The sequence below is a fragment of the Oncorhynchus masou genome, chromosome 18 (assembly GCF_036934945.1).
Source record: "Oncorhynchus masou masou isolate Uvic2021 chromosome 18, UVic_Omas_1.1, whole genome shotgun sequence".
In the NCBI taxonomy this organism is placed as follows: domain Eukaryota; kingdom Metazoa; phylum Chordata; class Actinopteri; order Salmoniformes; family Salmonidae; genus Oncorhynchus; species Oncorhynchus masou.
Window position 1 is genome coordinate 10,881,594 of NC_088229.1, and position 25,972 is coordinate 10,907,565.

Genomic DNA, 25,972 nt, shown 5'->3' on the forward strand with positions numbered 1-25,972 from the left:
TGTTGCTACCATGCTGTGTTGTCATGTTTTGCTGTTATATTGTTGTCTTCGGTCTCTCTTTATGTAGGGTTGTCTCTCTTATTGTGATATGTGTTTTGTCCTATATTTATTTTGTATTTATTTCATTAATTAATTCATCCCTACCCCCATTTGGCTTTTGGTAGGCTGTCATTGTAAATAATAATTGATTCTTAACTGACTTGCCTAGTGAAATGAAGGTTGAATAAAATTAAATATTTAATATCATGGAAGTTGTCATAAAAAAACAACTTAGAAGAAAAAACATAGAATCACAAAGCCACAGCAACTGATTAGCTCACTGTGTCACTGCGAGCCCAAATCACATCTATTCTAAATACTCGAGCTGACGTGCTCTCTCTACGACATAATCCTAGCTAACGCTGCGTGGCCTGCACATAGCACACCCATTCGCTCACCAGTACTTGCAGGGCCCTTATAGCTTTCTGATAGCATGTGATTGCAATGCTAATAGCATGCTAATGCCCTCAGTGCAGTGCCTCATCTAAAGGGACACTGACTGATTTCCTTCTTTCTCTCTCTCTCGCTCTCTGACTTTCTTGATTCCCTTCCTCTTTCAATCAATTTATTCATCTCTTTCTCGCTCTTGTCATATTGGTCTCGCCCTGTGTGTCTCGCTCAGTGGAACTAAGTCATCATCGGTGCACTGGCTTCCAGGCTTTGACAGCAACCCCGTGCTCTCATGCGTGAAGGTCTCTCTCTCTCTCTCACTCTCTCTCTCTCTCTCTCTCTCTCTCTCTGTGTGTCTCTGTCTGTCTCTCTGTCTCTCTCTGTCTCTCTCTGTCTCTCTCTGTCTCTGTCTCTCTCTCTGTCTCTCTCTCTGTATCTCTCTCTGTCTCTGTCTCTCTCTCTCTCTCTCTCTGTCTCTCTCTGTCTCTCTTTGTCTCTCTTTGTCTCTCTCTGTCTCTCTCTGTCTCTCTCTCTCTCTCTATGTCTCTGTCTGTCTGTCTCTCTCTCTCTCTGTCTCTCTGTCAATTTCAATTCAATTCAATTCAAGGGGCTTTATTGGCATGGGAAACATGTGTTAACATTGCCAAAGCAAGTAAGGTATATAATATATAAAGTGAAATAAACAATAAAAATTAACAGTAGACATCACACATACAGAAGTTTCAAAACAATAAAGACATTACAAATGTCATATTATATATATATATATATATATATATATACAGTGTTTTTACAATGTGCAAATGGTAAAGGACACAAGATAAAATAAATAAGCATAGATATGTGTTGTATTTACAATGGTGCGTGTTCTTCACTGGTTGCCCTTTTCTCGTGGCAACAGGTCACAAATCTTGCTGCTCTGATGGCACACTGTGGAATTTCACCCAGTAGATATGGGAGTTTTTCAAAATTGGATTTGTTTTCGAATTCTTTGTGGATCTGTGTAATCTGGGGGAAATATGTCTCTCTAATATGGTCATACATTGGGCAGGAGGTTAGGAAGTGCAGCTCAGTTTCCACCTCATTTTGTGGGCAGTGAGCACATAGCCTGTCTCTCTGAGAGCCATGTCTGCCTACGTCGGCCTTTCTCAATAGCAAGGCTATGCTCGCTGAGTCTGTACATAGTCAAAGCTTTCCTTAATTTTGGGTCAGTCACAGTGGTCAGGTATTCTGCCACCTGTGTACTCTGTGTAGGGCCAAATAGCATTCTAGTTTGCTCTGTTTTTTTGTTAATTCTTTCCAGTGTGTCAAGTAAATATCTTTTTGTTTTCTCATGATTTGGTTGGGTCTAATTGTGCTGCTGTCATGGGGCTCTGTAGGGTGTGTTTGTGAACAGAGCCCCAGGACCAGCTTGCTTAGGGGACTCTTCTCCAGGTTCATCTCTCTGTAGGTGATGGCTTTGTTGTGGAAGGTTTGGGAATCGCTTCCTTTTAGGTGGTTATAGAATTTAACTGCTCTTTTCTGGATTTTGATAATTAGTGGGTATCGGCCTAATTCTGCTCTGCATGCATTATTTGGTGTTCTCTGAGGATATTTTTGCAGAATTCTCGTGCAGAGTCTCAATTTGGTGTTTGTCCCATTTTGTGAAGTCTTGGTTGGTGAGCGGACCCCAGACCTCACAACCATAAAGGGCAATGGGCTCTGACTGATTCAAGTATTTTTAGCCAAATCCTCTTTTGATGGCATAGAATGCCCTTCTGCCTTGTCTCTCAGATCGTTCACAGCTTTGTGGAAGTTCTCTGATGTTTAGGCCAAGGTATGTATAGTTTTTTGTGTGCTCTAGGGCAACAGTGTCTAGATGGAATTTGTATTTGTGGTCCTGGTGACTGGACCTTTTGGAACACCATTATTTTGGTCTTACTGAGATTTACTGTCAGGGCCCAGGTCTGACAGAATCCATAAGATCTGCTGTAGGCCCTCCTTGGTTGGTGACAGAAGCACCAGATCATCAGCAAACAGCAGACATTTGACTTCAGATTCTAGTAGGGTGAGGCCGGGTGCTGCAGACTTTTCTAGTCAGTTCGTTGATATATATGTTGAAGAGGGTGGGGCTTAAGCTGCATCCCTGTCTCTGTGTCTTGTTGTTTGTGTACATGGATTTTATCGTATGTTTTACCCCCAACACCACTTTCCTCAGTTTGTATAGCAGACCCTCATGCCTGAGTCAAAGGCTTTTTTTGAAATCAACAAAGCATGAGAAGACTTTGCCTTTGTTTTGGTTTGTTTGGTTGTCAATTAGGGTGTGCAGGGTGAATACATGGTCTGTTGTACGGTAATTTGGTAAAAAGCCAATTTGACATTTGCTCAGTACATTGTTTTCTCGAGTCTGCTGTTAATGATAATGCAGAGGATTTTCCCAAGGTTACTGTTGAGTGAGATATTCTGTCAAATTTGTCTCCTCAGTCCTTGTTCCTCTAAGGATGATGTTAAAGAGTTTTAGTATAGCCAATTGGAATTTGTTGTCTGTATATTTGATCATTTCATTGAGGATACCATCAACACCACAGGCCTTTTGGGTTGGAGGGTTTTTATTTTGTCCTGTAACTCTCAATGTTATTGGAGAATCCAGTGGGTTCTGGTAGTCTTTAATAGTTGATTCTAAGATCTGTATTTGATCATGTATATGTTTTTCTCTTTATTCTTTGTTATAGAGCCAAAAAGATTGGAGAAGTGGTTTACCCTCTCTCCATTTTGGATAGATAATTCTTCGTGTTCTGTTTGTTTAGTGTTTTCCAATTTTCCCAGAAGTGGTTGTCTATGGATTCTTCAATTACATTGAGCTGATTTCTGACATGCTGTTCCTTCTTTTCCGTAGTGTATTTCTAGTGATTCACCATAGTGAAGGCGTAGACTCTGTCTCTGGACAGGTTTCTCAATTTCTTTCTTAGATTTTGCATTCTCATCATTTGTCTGTTAATTTTCTTCGGTGAGATTTTTAGATTTGATCTGTCAAATATACTGTTAAGATTTTCTACTGCCAAGTTTACACCTTCACTATTACAGTGGAACGTTTTACCCAGGAAATTGTCTAAAAGGGATTGAATTTGTTGTTGCCTAATTGTTTTTTGGTAGGTTTCCAAACTGCATTCCTTCCATCTATAGCATTTCTTAATGTTACTCAGTTCCTTTGGCTTTGATGCCTCATGATTGAGTATTGCTCTGTTTAGGTAGACTGTGATTTTGCTGTGGTCTGATAGGGGTGTCAGTGGGCTGACTGTGAACGCTCTGAGAGACTCTGGGTTGAGGTCAGTGATAAAGTAGTCTACAGTACTACTGCCAAGAGATGAGCTATAGGTGTCTACCATTGACTATGTACATCAGCGTGCGACAGAGCTGCAGGAGTTGTCGTTTTTGTTGGTTATGTTGTCATAGTTGTGCCTAGGGGGCATACGGGGGAGGGATGCTGTCACCTCAGGCTGTCCCCCTGTGTCTGAGGGTGTCAGGTTCTTGTCCGGTTCTGGCATTTAGGTCACCACAGACTAGTACATGTCCCTGGGCCTGGAAATGGTTGATTTCCCCCTCCAGGATGGAGAAGCTGTCTTCATTAAAATATGGGGATTCTAGTATAGGTACCACACAGGAGGACATTTTTCTCTGTTAGGATAATTTCCTTTTGAATTTCTAGCCAAATGTAGAATGTTCCTGTTTTGATTAATTTAATGGAGTGAGTTAGGTCTGCTCTATACCAAATTAGCATACCCCCTGAGTCCCTTCCTGTTTCACACCTGGTAGTTTGGTGGATGGGACTACCAGCTCTCTGTAACCTAGAGGGCATCCAGTGGGTCTGTCTCCTCTATACCAGGTTTCTTGCTGTCTCCGATTTCTTTGGTGAAGTCCGGGTTTCTGCTCTTCAGGCCAAAGGCAGATGACCTCAGGCCTTGGATATTCCAGGATGAAATTAAAGGCTTTTTTGTTCCATAAAGTCTGTCAGGCCAGTAAGTGTGAGCAGAGCCTGCTGAGCATCTGGTCATGTCGAGTGTGAGTGGGGGTTGGGACTGTTTGCCGCTCACTACCTCGTATGTGTGGCTTCCTCTTTCTGCATGGGGTGGGCTCTGTCTGATCTCTCTGTGACGTGGGGGGGTGTTGATTGGTTGGGGTAGGGGTGTGGATGTGTCTGCTCTGTAATTCCTCTTGGCGTGGGTCTCTCTCTCTAGGTCTCTCTCTCTGCTGTCTCTGTCTGGGTGGGGTGTCTCTGTTGTCTCGATGTCCTTAGAGTTCGGGCAAAGATGGGCACTCTGCCTTGTAGAGGTGGACCTGGTCATAGAGGCTGTTCAAGTCTGGTGGGCCAGGAAAACGTTTGGTTTTGAGGCACAGTCACAGGAAATACTTGCGTTTACCCGCTGTATTGTAGGGTGGAAGTCTTTTCTAGCAGGGTGGAGATAACCACTTGTGCGTTGGGGAAAGTAGAAGAGTCTCTGTCTCTGTCTCTGTCTCTGTGTGTCTCTGTCTCTCTGTCTCTCTGTCTGTCTCTGTCTCTGTCTCTCCCTCTCCCTCTCCCTCTCCCTCTCTCTCTCTCTCTCTCTCTCTCTCTCTCTCTCTCTCTCTCTCTCTCTCTCTCTCTCTCTCTCTCTCTCTCTCTCTCTCTCTCTCTGAGGCTTAAGAGTGGACCAATGAGTGAGACACCTCCACAGCCCTCAGCCCCTCCCACATATCCCCTGCCTTCTGACAGACAGCGGAAGGACCAATTTAGGAGTGAAATGTCACAGCATGCTCCAATTGTAACAGACGGTAGGCCCACATCAGCTAGCTACATCCTCAGAGCTATCACTGTGTAAATTAATAAGCAAAAGTTATCAAGACAATAATAAAACAATATTTTTTATCAGACAAGAGACATCCTATTAAAAAGCTATTATTTCTTCGTGGAATAAATGTATCACAGGAGGTGTGATAAATCTCAGTCCCTCATGGATAGAAAAACACACTGTAGATGTAGCCTATAGCCCCTCCCCCTCATTCTACTCCTCCCTGTTCTGACCTGCTTTGACCCCACTGTAGATGTAGCCTATAGCCCCTCCCCCTCATTCTACTCCTCCCTGTTCTGACCTGCTTTGACCCCACTGTAGATGTAGCCTATAGCCCCTCCCCCTCATTCTACTCCTCCCTGTTCTGACCTGCTTTGACCCCACTTTCTCACATGCTGGCAGCAGTGACCGCTAGGTCACACCAGCCAAGGTTAATGGCTCCAGAGTTCAATGAAGCAACACTGCAGCCATTTGAAGTCACCAGAAGACACACAGTGCTGAATTACACCAGAAGCATGTTGGGTATTTTTCCCTTCTCTCCATGTGAAACCTCCAGAGGAACTCATTGTTGAAGGAAGGTGCTGATATAGGAGACCTCTAGAGGAACTCATTGTTGAAGGATGGTGCTGATATAGGAGACCTCCAGAGGAACTCATTGTTGAAGGATGGTGCTGATACAGGAGACCTCTAGAGGAACTCATTGTTGAAGGAAGGTGCTGATACAGGAGACCTCTAGAGGAACTCATTGTTGAAGGAAGGTGCTGATACAGGAGACCTCCAAAGGAACCTATTGTTGAAGGATGGTGCTGATATAGGAGACCTCCAGAGGAACTCATTGTTGAAGGAAGGTGCTGATACAGGAGACCTCCAGAGAAACTTATTGTTAAAGGAAGGTGCTGATACAGGAGACCTCCAGAGGAACTCATTGTTGAAGGAAGGTGCTGATACAGGAGACCTCCAGAGGAACTTATTGTTGAAGGATGGTGCTGATACAGGAGACCTCCAGAGGAACTCATTGTTGAAGGAAGGTGCTGATACAGGAGACCTCCAGAGGAACTTATTGTTGAAGGATGGTGCTGATACAGGAGACCTCTAGAGGAACTCATTGTTGAAGGATGGTGCTGATATAGGAGACCTCTAGAGGAACTCATTGTTGAAGGAAGGTGCTGATACAGGAGACCTCCAGAGGAACTCATTGTTGAAGGATGGTGCTGCTGATATAGGAGACCTCCAGAGGAACTTATTGTTGAAGGATGGTGCTGATACAGGAGACCTCCAGAGGAACTCATTGTTGAAGGATGGTGCTGATACAGGAGACCTCCAGAGGAACTCATTGTTGAAGGATGGTGCTGATATAGGAGACCTCCAGAGGAACTTATTGTTGAAGGATGGTGCTGATATAGGAGACCTCCAGAGGAACTTATTGTTGAAGGAAGGTGCTGATATAGGAGACCTCCAGAGGAACTCATTGTTGAAGGATGGTGCTGATACAGGAGACCTCCAGAGGAACTTATTGTTGAAGGATGGTGCTGATACAGGAGACCTCCAGAGGAAATTATTGTTGAAGGATGGTGCAATATAGGAGAACTCCAGAGGAACTCATTGTTGAAGGATGGTGCTGATATAGGAGACCTCCAGAGGAACTCATTGTTGAAGGATGGTGCTGATACAGGAGACCTCCAGAGGAACTTATTGTTGAAGGAAGGTGCTGATACAGGAGACCTCCAAAGGAACTTATTGTTGAAGGAAGGTGCTGATACAGGAGACCTCCAGAGGAACTTATTGTTGAAGGATGGTGCTGATATAGGAGACCTCTAGAGGAACTCATTGTTGAAGGAAGGTGCTGCTGATATAGGAGACCTCCAAAGGAACTTATTGTTGAAGGATGGTGCTGATATAGGAGACCTCCAGAGGAACTCATTGTTGAAGGATGGTGCTGATATAGGAGACCTCTAGAGGAACTCATTGTTGAAGGAAGGTGCTGCTGATATAGGAGACCTCCAGAGGAACTTATTGTTGAAGGATGGTGCTGATACAGGAGACCTCCAGAGGAACTCATTGTTGAAGGATGGTGCTGATATAGGAGACCTCTAGAGGAACTCATTGTTGAAGGATGGTGCTGATACAGGAGACCTCTAGAGGAACTCATTGTTGAAGGAAGGTGCTGCTGATATAGGAGACCTCCAGAGGAACTTATTGTTGAAGGAAGGTGCTGCTGATATTTGTAGACCTCCAGAGGAACTCATTGTTGAAGGAAGGTGCTGATACAGGAGACCTCCAGAGGAACTCATTGTTGAAGGAAGGTGCTGATACAGGAGACCTCCAAAGGAACTTATTGTTGAAGGATGGTGCTGATATAGGAGACCTCCAGAGGAACTCATTGTTGAAGGAAGGTGCTGATACAGGAGACCTCCAAAGGAACTCATTGCCCAGGTCTATTACCCAAGTATAATGACATTGCAAACAGTCCCCTTGTAAATTCCTAAGTCATAAACCTACATCCAGGGCCCTCATCCTAAAGGGTTGGCAGATTCCTAGGCCCTTATTGTCATCCACACATACGACATGTCACCACAGCAACAAATTCATAATGGAGAGAGCTATCAAGGTCATCACTAAACAGCCATGTTAGAGAGGACCAGAGCGGAAATGTAGTCAGAGGTTTTTAGCAAGTGCATGAGCTAGCCTATTTGCTCTTATCCCAGGGCTGGGAATGGGGACAAAGTTAATGGTCAACTTTGGGTATGGGTTAAAGGTCAGCGTTAGAAGCTAGTGTAAAAGTGCATTTTGTACTGTAGTTAGAAATTCAGCAGGTCAGAGGCATAAATTAGACCACTCTCAAGATGACATGAGATTAGGCTGATGATGAACCCTCATAACAACGGGAGGGCCAGCTCAGATTAGGCTGATGATGAACCCTCATAACAACGGGAGGGCCAGCTCAGATTAGGCTGATGATGAACCCTCATAACAACGGGAGGGCCAGCTCAGATTAGGCTGATGATGAACCCTCATAACAACGGGAGGGCCAGCTCAGATTAGGCTGATGATGAACCCTCATAACAACGGGAGGGCCAGCTCAGATTAGGCTGATGATGAACCCTCATAACAACGGGAGGGCCAGCTCAGATTAGGCTGATGATGAACCCTCATAACAACGGGAGGGCCAGCTCAGATTAGGCTGATGATGAACCCTCATAACAACGGGAGGGCCAGCTCAGATTAGGCTGATGATGAACCCTCATAACAACTGGAGGGCCAGCTCAGATTAGGCTGATGATGAACCCTCATAACAACGGGAGGGCCAGCTCAGATTAGGCTGATGGGTTCATCATCAGCCTAATCTCATGTCATCTTGAGAGTCGAAGCGAGCTAAAAGCCAGCTATACACAAGTCGTAGCAGACAGTCAATCAGCCAATGTTGTCTGTTTCTGTGAAGCTAAGGAGTGTGGAAAGCTGAGAAGTGTGCTCTTTATGACTAGGGTGTGTGGAGTGTGTGACAATATTATTTATTTCTGTGAAACAGTTAGCATATCTAGCACAGTCGGCTCTCTGACTTGGGCGTGTGGAAAGTGTGTGCTTGCCAGCCTGTCTGCAAACACAAAATCATTTAGGTGTTGATTGGTTCTTGTTATTGGTGATGCTTCTCTCCAGAAATAAAAAATAAAGTTGGTCCGCCTCACCTTTACAACTATAACTATATCCTCTTGATAGCATGACAACTATAACAATATCCTCTTGATAGCATGACAACTATAACTATCCTCTTGATAGCATGACAACTATAACTATATCCTCTTGATAGCATGGCAACTAGAACGATATCCTCTTGATAGCATGACAACTATAACTATATCCTCTTGATAGCATGACAACTAGAACGATATCATCTTGATAGCATGACAACTATAACTATATCCTCTTGATAGCATGACAACTATAACAATATCCTCTTGATAGCATGACAACTATAACGATATCCTCTTGATAGCATGACAACTATAACGATATCCTCTTGATAGCATGACAACTCTAACTATATCCTCTTGATAGCATGACAACTATAACGATATCCTCTTGATAGCATGACAACTATAACTATATCCTCTTGATAGCATGACAACTATAACGATATCCTCTTGATAGCATGACAACTCTAACTATATCCTCTTGATAGCATGACAACTATAACTGTATCCTCTTGATAGCATGACAACTATAACTATCCTCTTGATAGCATGACAACGCATATCTGTAACTCAAGAGGGTGGAACAATCTGCCCTGTGAAGCAAAGGCAATGATCAAAAGGTAATCACCAGAGAGAAAACATCGACAGGCAGAAAGCAGGCAGATAAGCAGATAGGCATGCCTATGGAGTGTGGAGTGACAGTGAGGAGCATGGTAGGCTGATTATAAGCCTATTTCAGACCGTTGTCAACGATATAGCAGATTAGAGGATTGTGTTGAGGCTGAAATAACATGAAGGTCAAAAGTTATGTTATTAGTATCAAAAGACCCCTCTCTGTTCTTGATAGGAACCATCATGAAGAGTGTTGAGAGAGTTGAGAGCAGAGCGAAATACAGTTGAAGTCAGAAGTTTACATACACCTTAGCCAAATACATTCAACTCAGTTTTTCACAATTCCTGACATTTAATCCGAGTAAAAATTCCCTGTCTTAGGTCAGTTAGGATCACCACTTTATTTTAAGAATGTGAAATGTCAGAATAATAGTAGAGAGTGATGTATTTCAGTTTTTATTTCTTTCATCACATTCCCAGTGGGTCAGAAGTTTACATACACTCAATTAGTATTTGGAAGCATTGCCTTTAAATTGTTTAACTTGGGTCAAACGTTTTGTGTAGCCTTCCACAAGCTTCCCACAATAAGTTGGGAGAATTTTGTCCCATTCCTGCTGACAGAGCTGGTATAACTGAATCAGGTTTGTAGGCTTCCTTGCTCGCACATGCCTTTTCAGTTCTGCCCACAAATTCTCTATAGGATTGAGTTCAGGGCCTTGACTTTGTTGTTCTTAAGCCATTTTGCCACAACTTTGGAAATATGCTTGGGGTCAATGTCCATTTGGAAGACCCATTTGCGACCAAGCATTAACTTCCTGACTGATGTTTTGAGATGTTGCTTCAGTGTGTCCACCGCATTTTCCTTCCTCATGATGCCATCTATTTCGAAGTGCACCAGTCCCTCCTGCAGCAAAGCACCCCCACAACATGATGCTGCCACCCCCGTGCTTCACAGTTGGGATGGTGTTCTTCGGCCACCCCCTTTTTCCTCCAAACATAATGATGGTCATTATGGCCAAACAGTTACATTTTTGTTTCATCAGACCAGAGGACATTTCTCCAAAAAGTACAATCTTTGTCCCATGTGCAGTTGCAAACCATTGTCTGACTTTTTTATGGCGGTTTTGGAACAGTGGCTTGTTTCTTGCTGAGCGGCCTTTCTGGTTATGTCGATATAGGACTTGTTTTACTGTGGATATAGATACTTTTGTACCTGTTTCCTCCAGCATCTTTACAAGGTCCTTTGCTGTTGTTCTGGGATTGATTTGCACTTTTCGCACCAAAGTGCGTTCATCTCTAGGAGACAGAACGTGTCCCCTTCCTGAGCGGTATGACGGCTGCGTGGTCCCATGGTGTTTATACTTGCCTATTATTGTTTGTACAGATGAACGTGGTACCTTCAGGCATTTGGAAATTGCACCCAAGGATGAACCAGACTTGTCGAGGTCTACAAAATATTTTTTTGAGGTCTTGGCTGATTTCTTTTGATTTTCCCATGATGTCAAGCAGAGGCACTGTGTTTAAAGGTAGGCCTTGAAATACATTCACAGGTCCACCTCCAATTTACTCAAATTATGTCACTTGGCCTATCAGGAGCTGCTAAAGCCATTACATCATTTTCTGGAATTTTCCAAGCTGTTTAAAGGCACAGTCAATTTAGTGTATGTAAACTTCTGACCCACTGGAATTGTGATACAGTGAATTATAAGTGAAATAATCTGTCTGTAAACAATTTTTGGAAAAATGACTTTTGTCATGCACAAAGTAGATGTCCTAACTGACTTGCCAAAACTATAGTTTGTTAACAAGGAATGTATGGAGTGGATGAAAAACGAGTTTTAATGACTCCAACCTAAGTGTACGTAAACTTCCGAGTTCAACGGCAGGTGGCCTTGCAGTGACATGTTATCCATGGCATCCGTATTCAGTCAAGGGCCAATTCCATTTAATCAAGCCAAACCTGAGAAGCGGGTGCTATGTAGGAGTTCAATGTAATATGATGAACGGCAAAGTCCTTCGTACCGCTGACCCCCTTCAAAACGTGTGACTCACAATTTTCACCACTATGTACACTGTTTCTTTATTTCCTACAATTAGACCCACTTAATGGATCATGGTTTAACATGTAAAGCTTGGGCTGTAGGTGGTTTAACATGTAAAGGGCTTGGGCTGTAGGTGGTTTAACATGTAAAGGGCTTGGACTGTAGGTGGTTTAACATGTAAAGGGCTCTGGCTGTAGGTGGTTTAACATGTAAAGGGCTTGGGCTGTAGGTGGTTTAACATGTAAAGGGTTTGGGCTGTAGGTGGTTTAACATGTAAAGGGCTTGGGCTGTAGGTGGTTTAACATGTAAAGGGCTTGGGCTGTAGGTGGTTTAACATGTAAAGGGCTTGGGCTGTAGGTGGTTTAACATGTAAAGGGCTCTGGCTGTAGGTGGTTTAACATGTAAAGGGCTTGGGCTGTAGGTGGTTTAACATGTAAAGGGCTTGGGCTGTAGGTGGTTTAACATGTAAAGGGCTCTGGCTGTAGGTGGTTTAACATGTAAAGGGCTTGGGCTGTAGGTGGTTTAACATGTAAAGGGCTTGGGCTGTAGGTGGTTTAACATGTAAAGGGCTTGGGCTGTAGGTGGTTTAACATGTAAAGGGCTTGGGCTGTAGGTGGTTTAACATGTAAAGGGCTTGGGCTGTAGGTGGTTTAACATGTAAAGGGCTCTGGCTGTAGGTGGTTTAACATGTAAAGGGCTTGGGCTGTAGGTGGTTTAACATGTAAAGGGCTTGGGCTGTAGGTGGATTAACATGTAAAAGGCTCTGGCTGTAGGTGATTTAACATGTAAAGGGCTTGGGCTGTAGGTGGTTTAACATGTAAAGGGCTTGGGCTGTAGGTGGTTTAACATGTAAAGGGTTTGAGCTGTAGGTGGTTTAACATGTAAAGAGCTCTGGCTGTAGGTGGTTTAACATGTAAAGGGCTTGGGCTGTAGGTGCATGCATTTGCTAAATTAGTTCATGTGAATGAATGGTAGCTACTAGCGAGTCACGTAGTGGTAATTAGATTGGATGAAAGCAAGGCTTTGCGGTACCCACCCCTCCCCCACTGTCAGAGAGAAAGGCCCTAGTCAAGCCTCTCATGCAGCTGCCCCTCTAGACCCCCCATTTGGGGAGATTAGAGGGTGTGTGTATGTGTGTGTGTGTGTGTGCGTAAGGATGGGTGTGGTTTCTCCTCTACTCTGTTCTTGCAGCGTAATAATCAAGCTGTGCTATAGGGAGGAGAGGGGCAGCGAGGGGGCTGACATACCCAAGAAATGGAGTCAATTACCCAGCCTTTTTTTTAAAGCTGCAATACAGCAACTTTTTTGGGCGACCTGACAAAATTCACATAGAAATAAGAGTTATAGATCTGTCATTCTTATTGAAAGAAAGTCTAAGAAGCGGTAGATCTGTGCTATTTCTACTCTTCTTGTTTTTAAGTGTCGTTTTACAAGTCTTTTACTTTCGATTTTGTACACCAGCTACAAACAGCTGAAAATACAATATTTTGGATTATGGATAATATATTTCACAGCAGTTTAGATGGTACAATGATTCTCTACACTATACTTGCTTGTTTTGTCACATAAACTGAAATTAGACACAGTATTAGAGGAAATGGAGAAGCGATTTCTGCACAGTGCATCTTTAAAGGGGGAATCGTATGAATCGTATCAACAATGTGCTCGTTGAGGAGAACTGATGGAGACGATGATTATGATGTTATTAGCGTGGTAATTGGCCAGACTGGTTATCAGCAGTAGTACAGCTTCTGCAAGCACTTTACAATCACCTTGCTAATACGGATACATGTACCAGGTTCGGAGGAAATTCCTTTCCAATTCAGTCAAGTCAGGAAGTTAACAAATTCCAATTCCAAATCCATATAAGGTAGTATGTCCTTATGTCTTTAGTATAATGTAGTAGCATACTGTCCTTATGTATTTAGTGTAATGTAGTAGTATACTGTCCTTATGTCTTTAGTATAGTAGTATAATGTAGTAGTATACTGTCCTTATGTCTTTAGTATAATGTAGTGTACTGAAGTAGTGTACTGTCCTTATGTCTTTAGTATAATGTAGTAGTATACTGTCCTTATGTCTTTAGTATAATGTAGTAGTATACTGTCCTTATGTCTTTAGTATAATGTAGTAGTATACTGTCCTTATGTCTTTAGTATAATGTAGTAGCATACTGTCCTTATGTCTTTAGTATAGTAGTATAATGTAGTAGTATACTGTCCTAATGTCTTTAGTATAATGTAGTAGTATACTGTCCTTATGTCTTTAGTATAATGTAGTAGTATACTGTCCTTATGACTTTAGTATAGTAGTATAATGTAGTAGTATACTGTCCTTATGTCTTTAGTATAATGTAGTGTACTGAAGTAGTGTACTGTCCTTATGTCTTTAGTATAATGTTGTAGTACACTGTCCTTATGTCTTTAGTATAGTAGTATAACGTAGTAGTATACTGTCCTTATGTCTTTAGTATAATGTAGTAGCATACTGTCCTTATGTCTTTAGTATAATGTAGTAGTATACTGTCCTTATGTCTTTAGTATAATGTAGCAGTATACTGTCCTTATGTCTTTAGTATAATGTAGTAGTATACTGTCCTTATGTCTTTAGTATAATGTAGTAGTATACTGTCCTTATGTCTTTAGTATAGTAGTATAATGTAGTAGTATACTGTCCTTATGTCTTTAGTATAATGTAGTAGTATACTGTCCTTATGTCTTTAGTATAATGTAGTAGTATACTGTCCTTATGTCTTTAGTATAATGTAGTAGTATACTGTCCTTATGTCTTTAGTATAGTAGTATAATGTAGTAGTATACTGTCCTTATGTCTTTAGTATAGTAGTATAATGTAGTAGTATACTGTCCTTATGTCTTTAGTATAGTAGTATAATGTAGTAGTATACTGTCCTTATGTCTTTAGTATAGTAGTATAATGTAGTAGTATACTGTCCTTATGTCTTTAGTATAATGTAGTAGTATACTGTCCTTATGTCTTTAGTATAGTAGTATAATGTAGTAGTATACTGTCCTTATGTCTTTAGTATAATGTAGTAGTGTACTGTCCTTATGTCTTTAGTATAATATAGTAGTATACTGTCCTTATGTCTTTAGTATAGTAGTATAATGTAGTAGTATACTGTCCTTATGTCTTTAGTATAATGTAGTAGTGTACTGTCCTTATGTCTTTAGTATAGTAGTATAATGTAGTAGTGTACTGTCCTTATGTCTTTAGTATAATGTAGTAGTATACTGTCCTTATGTCTTTAGTATAATGTAGTAGTATACTGTCCTTATGTCTTTAGTATAATGTAGTAGTATACTGTCCTTATGTCTTTAGTAGAGTAGTATAATGAAGTAGTGTACTGTCCTTATGTCTTTAGTATAGTAGTATAATGTCGTAGTATACTGTCCTTATGTCTTTAGTATAATGTAGTAGTATACTGTCCTTATGTCTTTAGTATAATGTAGTAGTATACTGTCCTTATGTCTTTAGTATAATGTAGTAGTATACTGTCCTTATGTCTTTAGTATAGTAGTACAATGTAGTAGTGTACTGTCCTTATGTTGTTAGTATAGTAGTATAATGTAGTAGTGTACTGTCCTTATGTCTTTAGTATAGTAGTATAACGTGGTAGTATGCTGTCTTTATGTCTTTAGTATAATGTAGTAGTATACTGTCCTTATGTCTTTAGTATAATGTAGTAGTATACTGTCCTTATGTCTTTAGTATAGTAGTATAATGTAGTAGTATACTGTCCTTGTGCCTTTAGTATAGTAGTATAATGTAGTAGAATACTGTCCTTATGTCTTTAGTAGATTAGTATAATGTGGTAGTATACTGTCCTTATGTCTTTAGTATAGTAGTATAATGTTGTAGTATACTGTCCTTGTGCCTTTAGTATAATGTAGTAGTATACTGTCCTTATGTCTTTAGTAGATTAGTATAATGTGGTAGTATACTGTCCTTACGTCTTTAGTATAGTAGTATAATGTTGTAGTATACTGTCCATGTGCCTTTCGTATAATGTAGTAGTATACTGTCCTTATGTCTTTAGTATAATGTCATAGTATACTGTCCTTATGTCTTTAGTAGATTAGTATAATGTGGTAGAATACTGTCCTTATGTCTTTATTAGATTAGTATAATGTCATAGTATACTGTCCTTATGTCTTTAGTAGAGTAGTATAATGAAGTAGTGTACTGTCCTTATATCTTTTTAGTATAGTAGTATAATGTAGTAGTGTACTGTCCTTATGTCTTTAGTATAGTAGTATAACGTGGTAGTATGCTGTCTTTATGTCTTTAGTATAATGTAGTAGTATACTGTCCTTATGTCTTTAGTATAGTAGTATAATGTAGTAGTATACTGTCCTTATGTCTTTAGTAGATTAGTATAATGTGGTAGTATACTGTCCTTATGTCTTTAGTATAGTAGTATAATGTTGTAGTATAATGTCCTTGTGCCTTTAGTATAATGTAGTAGTATACTGTCCTTATGTCTTTAGTATAATGTCATAGTATACTGTCCTTATGTCTTTAGTAGATTAGTATAATGTGGTAGTATACTGTCCTTATGTCTTTAGTATAGTAGTATAATGTTGTAGTATACTGTCCTTGTGCCTTTAGTAGATTAGTATAATGTGGTAGTATACTGTCCTTATGTCTTTAGTAGATTAGTATAATGTGGTAGTATACTGTCCTTATGTCTTTAGTATAGTAGTATAATGTAGTAGTATACTGTCCTTATGTCTTTAGTATAATGTCATAGTATTCTGTCCTTATGTCTTTAGTAGAGTAGTATAATGAAGTAGTGTACTGTCCTTATGTCTTTAGTATAGTAGTATAATGTAGTAGTATACTGTCCTTATGTCTTTAGTATAATGAAGTAGTGTACTGTCCTTATGTCTTTAGTATAGCAGTATAATGTAGTAGTATACTCTCCTTATGTCTTTAGTATAATGTAGTAGTGTACTGTCCTTATGTCTTTAGTATAATGTAGTAGTATACTGTCCTTATGTCTTTAGTATAATGTTGTAGTATACTGTCCTTATGTCTTTAGTATAATGTAGTAGTATACTGTCCTTATGTCTTTAGTATAATGTAGTAGTATACTGTCCTTATGTCTTTAGTATAGTAGTATAACGTAGTAGTATACTGTCCTTATGTCTTTAGTATAATGTAGTAGTATACTGTCCTTATGTCTTTAGAATAATGTAGTAGTGTACTGTCCTTATGTCTTTAGTATAATGTAGTAGTATACTGTCCTTATGTCTTTAGTAGAGTAGTATAATGTAGTAGTATACTGTCCTTATGTCTTTAGTATAGTAGTATAATGTAGTAGTATACTCTCCTTATGTCTTTAGTATAGCAGTATAATGTAGTAGTATACTCTCCTTATGTCTTTAGTATAATGTAGTAGTGTACTGTCCTTATGTCTTTAGTATAGTAGTATAATGTAGTAGTATACTGTCCTTATGTCTTTAGTATAGTAGTATAATGTAGTAGTATACTGTCCTTATGTCTTTAGTATAATGTAGTAGTATACTGTCCTTATGTCTTTAGTATAATGTAGTAGTGTACTGTCCTTATGTCTTTAGTATAATGTTGTAGTATACTGTCCTAATGTCTTTAGTATAATGTAGTAGTATACTGTCCTTATGTCTTTAGTATAATGTAGTAGTATACTGTCCTTATGTCTTTAGTATAATGTAGTAGTGTACTGTCCTTATGTCTTTAGTATAATGTTGTAGTATACTGTCCTAATGTCTTTAGTATAATGTAGTAGTATACTGTCCTTATGTCTTTAGTATAATGTAGTAGTATACTGTCCTTATGTCTTTAGTATAATGTAGTAGTATACTGTCCTTATGTCTTTAGTATAATGTAGTAGTGTACTGTCCTTATGTCTTTAGTATAATGTAGTAGTGTACTGTCCTTATGTCTTTAGTATAGTAGTATAATGTAGTAGTATACTGTCCTTGTGTCTATAGTATAGCAGTATAACGTAGTAGTATACTGTCCTTATGTCTTTAGTAAAGTAGTATAATGTAGTAGTATACTGTCCTTATGTCTTTAGTATAATGTTGTAGTATACTGTCCTTATGTCTTTAGTATAGTAGTATAATGTAGTAGTATACTGTCCTTATGTCTTTAGTATAGTAGTATAATGTAGTAGAATACTGTCCTTATGTCTTTAGTATAATGTAGTAGTATACTGTCCTTATGTCTTTAGTATAGTAGTATAATGTAGTAGTATACTGTCCTTATGTCTTTAGTATAGTAGTATAATGTAGTAGTATACTGTCCTTATGTCTTTAGTATAGTAGTATAATGTAGTAGTATACTGTCCTTATGTCTTTAGTATAGTAGTATAATGTAGTAGTATACTGTCCTTATGTCTTTAGTATAGTAGTATAATGTAGTAGAATACTGTCCTTATGTCTTTAGTATAATGTAGTAGTATACTGTCCTTGTGTCTTTTGTATAATGTAGTAGTATACTGTCCTTATGTCTTTAGTATAATGTAGTAGTATACTGTCCTTATGTCTATAGTATAGCAGTATAACGTGGTAGTATACTGTCCTTATCTCTTGAGTATAGTAGTATAATGTAGTAGTATACTGTCCTTATGTCTTTAGTATAGTAGTATAATGTAGTAGTATACTGTCCTTGTGTCTTTAGTATAATGTAGTAGAATACTGTCCTTATGTCTTTAGTATAATGTAGTAGTATACTGTCCTTATGTCTTTAGTATAATGTTGTAGTATACTGTCCTTATGTCTTTAGTAGAGTAGTATAATGTAGTAGTATACTGTCCTTATGTCTTTAGTATAGTAGTATAATGTAGTAGTATACTGTCCTTATGTCTTTAGTATAGTAGTATAACGTAGTAGTATACTGTCCTTATGTCTTTAGTATAATGTAGTAGTATACTGTCCTTTTGTCTTTAGTATAATGTAGTAGTATACTGTCCTTATGTCTTTAGTATAATGTAGTAGTGTACTGTCCTTATGTCTTTAGTATAGTAGTATAATGTAGTAGTATACTGTCCTTATGTCTTTAGTATAATGTAGTAGAATACTGTCCTTATGTCTTTAGTATAATGTAGTAGAATACTGTCCTTATGTCTTTAGTATAATGTAGTAGAATACTGTCCTTATGTCTTTAGTATAATGTAGTAGTATACTGTCCTTATGTCTTTAGTATAGTAGTATAATGTAGTAGTATACTGTCCTTATGTCTTTAGTATAATGTAGTAGTTTACTGTCCTTATGTCTTTAGTATAGTAGTATAATATAGTTGTATACTGTCCTTATGTCCTTTGTATAATAGTATAATGTAGTAATATACTGTCCTTATGTCCTTTGTTAGTAGTATATGGGTGTGGGAGAGAGAGAGGTGAAACGAGCACAGGGCCAGTGTGGGATAGGTGAAGAGAGCACAGGGCCAGTGTGGGATAGGTGAAGAGAGCACAGGGCCAGTGTGGGATAGGTGAAGAGAACACAATGCCAGTGTGGGAGAGGTGAAGAGAGTACAGGGACAGTGTGGGAGAGTTGAAGAGAGCACAGGGCCCGTGTGGGAGAGGTGAAGAGAGCACAATGCCAGTGTGGGAGAGGTGAAGAGAGCACAATGCCAGTGTGGGAGGTGTGAAGAGAGCACAATGCCAGTGTGGCGGTGGTGAAGAAAGCACAGGGCCAGTGTGGGAGAGTTGAAGAGAGCACAGGGCCAGTGTGGGAGAGGTGAAGAGAGCGTAGGGCCAGTAAGGGAGAGGTGAAGGGAGCATAGGGCCAGTGTGGGAGTGGTGAAGAAAGCACAGGGCCAGTGTGGGAGAGGTGAAGAGAGCACAATGCCAGTGTGGGAGAGGTGAAGAGAGCACAGGGCCAGTGTGGGAGAGGTGAAGAGAGCACAGGGCCAGTGTGGGAGAGGTGAAGAGAGCACAGGGCCAGTGTGGGAGAGGTGAAGAGAGCACAATGCCAGTGTGGGAGAGGTGAAGAGAGCACAGGGCCAGTGTGGGAGAGGTGAAGAGAGCACAGGGCCAGTGTGGGAGAGGTGAAGAGAGCACAATGACAGTCTGGGAGAGGTGAAGAGAGCACAATGCCAGTGTGGGAGAGGTGAAGAGAGCACAGGGCCAGTGAGGGAGGTGTGAAGAGAGCACAATGCCAGTGTGGGGGTGGTGAAGAAAGCACAGGGCCAGTGTGGGAGAGTTGAAGAGAGCACAGGGCCAGTGTGGGAGAGGTGAAGAGAGCGTAGGGCCAGTAAGGGAGAGGTGAAGAGAGCACAGGACCAGTGTGGGAGAGGTGAAGAGAGCACAATGCCAGTGTGGGAGAGGTGAAGAGAGCACAATGCCAGTGTGGGAGAGGTGAAGAGAGCACAAGACCAGTGTGGGAGAGGTGAAGAGAGCACAGGACCAGTGTGGGAGAGGTGAAGAGAGCACAGGGCCAGTGTGGGAGAGGTGAAGAGAGCACAGGGCCAGTGTGGGAGAGGTGAAGAGATCACAGGGCCAGTGTGGGAGAGGTGAAGAGAGCACAGGGCCAGTGAGGGAGGTGTGAAGAGAGCACAATGCCAGTGTGGGGGTGGTGAAGAAAGCACAGGGCCAGTGTGGGAGAGTTGAAGAGAGCACAGGGCCAGTGTGGGAGAGGTGAAGAGAGCGTAGGGCCAGTAAGGGAGAGGTGAAGAGAGCACAGGGCCAGTGTGGGAGTGGTGAAGAAAGCACAGGGCCAGTGTGGGAGTGGTGAAGAAAGCACAGGGCCAGTGTGGGAGAGGTGAAGAGAGCACAGGGCCAGTGTGGGGGAGGTGAAGAGAGCACAGGGCCAGTGTGGGAGAGGTGAAGAGAGCACAATGCCAGTGTGGGAGAGGTGAAGAGAGCACAGGGCCAGTGAGGGAGAGGTGAAGAGAGCACAGGGCCAGTGTGGGAGAGGTGAAGAGAGCACAATGCCAGTGTGGGAGAGGTGAAGAGAGCACAGGGCCAGTGTGGGAGAGGTGAAGAGATCACAGGGCCAGTGTGGGAGAGGTGAAGAGAGCACAATGCCAGTGTGGGAGAGGTGAAGAGAGCACAATGCCAGTGTGGGAGAGGTGAAGAGAGCACAATGCCAGTGTGGGAGAGGTGAAGAGAGCACAATGCCAGTGTGGGAGAGGTGAAGAGAGCACAATGCCAGTGTGGGAGAGGTGAAGAGAGCACAGGACCAGTGAAGGAGAGGTGAAGAGAGCACAGGGCCAGTGTGGTAGAGGTGAAGAGAGCACAATGCCAGTGTGGGAGAGGTGAATAGAGCACAATGCCAGTGTGGGAGAGGTGAAGAGAGCACAGGGACAGTGTGGGAGAGGTGAAGAGAGCACAATGCCAGTGTGGGAGAGGTGAAGAGAGCACAGGGACAGTGTGGGAGAGGTGAAGAGAGCACAATGCCAGTGTGGGAGAGGTGAAGAGAGCACAGGACCAGTGTGGGAGAGGTGAAGAGAGCACAATGCCAGTGTGGGAGAGGTGAAGAGAGCACAATGCCAGTGTGGGAGAGGTGAAGAGAGCACAGGGCCAGTGTGGGAGAGCTGCTCACTCCTCCACTGACTAACACACAGCTCCCATTTTCTCTTTTTAAAGGTCTGCTAACAATGTCCTTGTCAAACTTTCTTTACATATGGCTTCCGCTCCATATTAAATGTGGTAAACTGTTGACTGGGAGTCATTTTGGGAATAATGTCCGCTAAAAGAGTTCAGAAGCATATGTAATAATGCTACATAGCCTAACTCCTATAACATACATGTCAATGATATAGCAAAATGCATATAAACATATTTCCTACAGTCTAGGAGCCTATACAGTGTTTCGATATAGGCCTAGAACGAATCATTGGATAGCGAAGTGAAACTAAAACAAAACAATGTACTCAGACCAATATAGTCATTATACAGAGTCTGAGACTTCCAAAAGGCTTTGACAAATACAAAACACAAATATGATAAGAACATGAACGCATGAATAAAATGCACTAATATTAGCCTAAAACTGATAGACAGACTAGCAAACAGCTCTTTGCCAAAAATAGACTGGAAGCAGACTAGAAGCACATTATACCGTATTGATATCATATTGTCCTGAAAACGGCTATGGACATTATTGACGGTAATCTCCTTGGCAAAGACCCTTAAATATCACTCAGTAGCAGTGCACCAAAACCCTTTCATTACAGAAAATGGTGGTCTGAGACTGACGGTTGGCTCTAAAAATGTAAAACACAATATTACAATTGAGGATTTACTCACTTATGTAACGAGATGTGGGTGAAGAGTATCCACGGTTGGTTGCCATGCGCAACCAGACTTTGACGGACAGGCCTTGTAAAGTCATAAACGTGACACCTGTCCTCAACATGCGTGATAGCTAATGTGGATCCTTTACGCCTATGTGTACTTTGTGTGTACTTTGTGTGTATAAAGTAGCACATCAGCAGATAAAGTACTGTATAAGGGCTGTGTCATACATAAAAAGTCTTACAAAGACAATGCACTACTGTAAGCTACAGTGCATTACAGCAAGCTAGATCGCACTACTGTAAGCTAAAGGGAATTGCTGTAAGCTACAGTGCATTACAGCAAGCTAGATCGCACTACTGTTAGCTACAGGGAACTACTGTAAGCTAGAGTGCATTACAGCAAGCTAGATCGCACTACTGTAAGCTACAGGGAACTACTGTAAGCTACAGGGAACTACTGTAAGCTACAGTGCATTACAACCAGCTAGATCACACTACTGTAAGCTACAGGGAACTGGGTCCTGTGTGGCTCAGTCGGTAGAGCATGGCGCTTGCAACGCCAAGCGTCGTGGGTTCGATTCCCGCTGGGACCACCCATATGTAAAAGTAGTGGCCCCAGCCGACTTGTAAGTCGCTTTGGACAAAAGCGTCTGCTAAATGGGATATATTTTTATATATATATATTATTTTTTATATATATATACAGTGCATTACAGCAAGCTAGATCGCACTACTGTAAGCTACAGGGAACTACTGTAAGCTACAGTGCATTACAGCAAGCTAGATCGCACTACTGTAAGCTACAGGGAACTACTGTAAGCTACAGTGTATTACAGCAAGCTAGATCGCACTACTGTAAGCTACAGGGAACTACTGTAAGCTACAGTGCATTACAGCAAGCTAGATCGCACTACTGTAAGCTACAGAGAACTACTGTAAGCTACAGTGCATTACAGCAAGCTAGATCGCACTACTGTAAGCTAAAGGGAACTACTGTAAGCTACAGTGCATTACAGCAAGCTAGATCGCACTACTGTTAGCTACAGGGAACTACTGTAAGCTAGAGTGCATTACAGCAAGCTAGATCGCACTACTGTAAGCTACAGGAAACTACTGTAAGCTACAGGGAACTACTGTAAGCTACAGTGCATTACAGCAAGCTAGATCGCACTACTGTAAGCTACAGGGAACTACTGTAAGCTACAGGGAACTACTGTAAGCTACAGTGTATTACAGCAAGCTAGATCGCACTACTGTAAGCTACAGGGAACTACTGTAAGCTACAGTGCATTATAGCAAGCTAGATCGCACTACTGTAAGCTACAGAGAACTACTGTAAGCTACAGTGCATTACAGCAAGCTAGATCGCACTACTGTAAGCTAAAGGGAACTACTGTAAGCTACAGTGCATTACAGCAAGCTAGATCGCACTACTGTTAGCTACAGGGAACTACTGTAAGCTAGAGTGCATTACAGCAAGCTAGATCGCACTACTGTAAGCTACAGGGAACTACTGTAAGCTACAGGGAACTACTGTAAGCTACAGTGCATTACAGCCAGCTAGATCACACTACTGTAAGCTACAGGGAACTACTGTAAGCTACAGTGCATTACAGCAAGCTAGATCGCACTACTGTAAGCTACAGGGAACTACTGTAAGCTACAGTGCATTACAGCAAGCTAGATCGCACTACTGTAAGCTACAGGGAACTACTGTAAGCTACAGTGTATTACAGCAAGCTAGATCGCACTACTGTAAGCTACAGGGAACTACTGTAAGCTACAGTGCATTACAGCAAGCTAGATCGCACTACTGTAAGCTACAGAGAACTACTGTAAGCTACAGTGCATTACAGCAAGCTAGATCGCACTACTATAAGCTACAGGGAACTACGGTAAGTTACAGCGCACTACGGTAAGCTACAGGGAACTACTGTAAGTTACAGCGCACTACGGTAAGCTACAGTGCATTACGGTAAGCTATATGGAGAGGCTAATGTAACCTCATAAGATAGAACAATAAACAATGTGCGCTGACACATAAATACTAAGATATCTCAGAGATCTATACAGTAGATGGACTCAGGAGGTACTAGAACATGGATACTGTGTGTAAAAACTGACACGATTGGCCGGCTTGACCTCGATATTCGATCCCCAGCACAGTCATAAGCATGTCAAAGAAGAGTTGGACCAAAATGCCTCTTCACTCATATCCTGTTCCAAACCTATATACCAACCCTGTATGCTGTCCAACACCTACATACACCCCTATGTCCTCTTCTAAATCTAGTTTACGTACCTATATGTATTCTATACAGAAAAACATCTATCTTACGTACCTATATGTATTCTATACAGAAAAACATCTAGTTTACCTACCTATATGTATTCTATACAGATATACATACTGTACATATACAGACCATAATATATAGGTACTAACCATTAGCGAGTGAGAGAGAGAGACCATTTCAACTCAGAGAAACACAAACACACACTGTAAAAGTATAATTTTTCTTCCTGACAATCCTCCTTTTGTTTTGAGCAACGTAATAGCTACATCTGTTAGCTACATCTGCTAAATTACATACACACCACACTCCCTCTGGAGCAAAAACACCCCTCCACTCCCCCCGCGGAGCAAAAACACACCTCCACTCCCTCTGGAGCAAAAACACCCCTCCACTCCCCCCGCGGAGCAAAAACACACCTCCACTCCCTCTGGAGCAAAAACACCCTCCACTCCCTCTGGAGCAAAAACACCCCTCCACTCCCTCTGGAGCAAAAACACCCCTCCACTCCCTCTGGAGCAAAAACAAACATTATGCCAACACTAACCCACACCCAACCCCCCTTTTGCCCAAAGCCCTGTTATTTGGGTGCTGGATGCACTTAACCAGCCGATGAGAATCGTTATTAGTGCCTGGGCTAATTATCTTGTTAAGGGAGGAAGAGGAGGACGAGGGGAGGTGGAGGTGAATTACCCCCCTCCCCCTTTACACAGAACAATACGCAATGACAAATCACTCCCACAAGAGTACCAGTCATAACAACACATCTCTGTTCTACCAGAGATGACAGAATCACATAGGTAGCCTGAGACATTGAGTGCGGTCAGAACAGGCATGACAAACAGGTTGCTTCACAAAACACAAAAACACCACACAACAACAACCAATCTGAATAGGGCTGCTTGTTTCTCATCAAACCGAAACATTTCTCACATACCGTCATCTTTTACAGGATGCATTTAGTCCTCCTTTAAAGAGCCGTCGGCTGGGTTACAAAGAGCCCTAATCTGGATGTTGTGGTTCCTTTGTGCCTCGGCTGGCGGACGGTGTGGTGATGAGAGTGCTCTTGCCTGGCGGACGGTGTGGTGATGAGAGTGCTCTTGCCTGGCGGACGGTGTGGTGATGAGAGTGCTCTCGCCTCTCCCCAGCAGCACTGACTACCACAGCCAGGTAGGCATACACACGCACACTGGCGGCGCATACACACACCCCGTCACCGCACACACACAAACACACCCTCTCTCACACACACACACACGCAGTGCCGCACTCCCTAACAGGGTCCAGACCCTTCAAGGGGACTGCCAACAAGACACCAGGCCAGAGCCCAGACTGTAACGTAATTGCAGGACACAAGCCAGAAAAACCACTATCAGATAGCAACCAAGGCTAGCGGGAAGCATGCACCCACAGTGTATAGACACTGCCTGCCTGCAACACATGAGAGGATGAGCTAGCTAGTAGCTATAAACACAGCAGTTATGGAGGCAGAGCACACACACACACACACAGACAGAGATTACATCCAGGCAAAAATCCAGAGAAGGATACTGCCGTCAAATCTATTGTCCGTGGTGGATAGATGGATGAGGGAGGGATGGATAGATGGATGAGGGAGGGATGGATAGATGGATGAGGGAGGGATGGATGGATGGATGAGGGAGGGAGGGATGGATGGATGAGGGAGGGAGGGATGGATGGATGAGGGAGGGATGGATAGATGGATGAGGGAGGGATGGATAGATGGATGAGGGAGGGATGGATAGATGGATGAGGGAGGGATGGATAGATGGATGAGGGAGGGATGGATAGATGGATGAGGGAGGGAGGGAGGGATGGATATTGCTCACCGGTGT

The 25,972-nt window shown here is 41.9% G+C and overlaps 1 protein-coding gene across 2 annotated transcripts in view; it reads right to left on the reverse strand.

Annotated features, from left to right (window-relative positions):
* LOC135503925 (protein kinase C zeta type-like) overlaps positions 1–25,268 on the reverse strand; it is a 188,774-nt gene extending 163,506 nt beyond the window's left edge. For both annotated transcript variants that reach the window (XM_064922114.1, XM_064922113.1), the window contains exon 1: positions 25,054–25,268. In XM_064922114.1, coding sequence (XP_064778186.1) covers positions 25,054–25,075 — 22 coding nt within the window. In that variant the 5' untranslated portion in view covers positions 25,076–25,268. The remainder of the gene's footprint in view (positions 1–25,053) is intronic.
* Between the last annotated feature and the right edge of the window lie 704 nt (positions 25,269–25,972).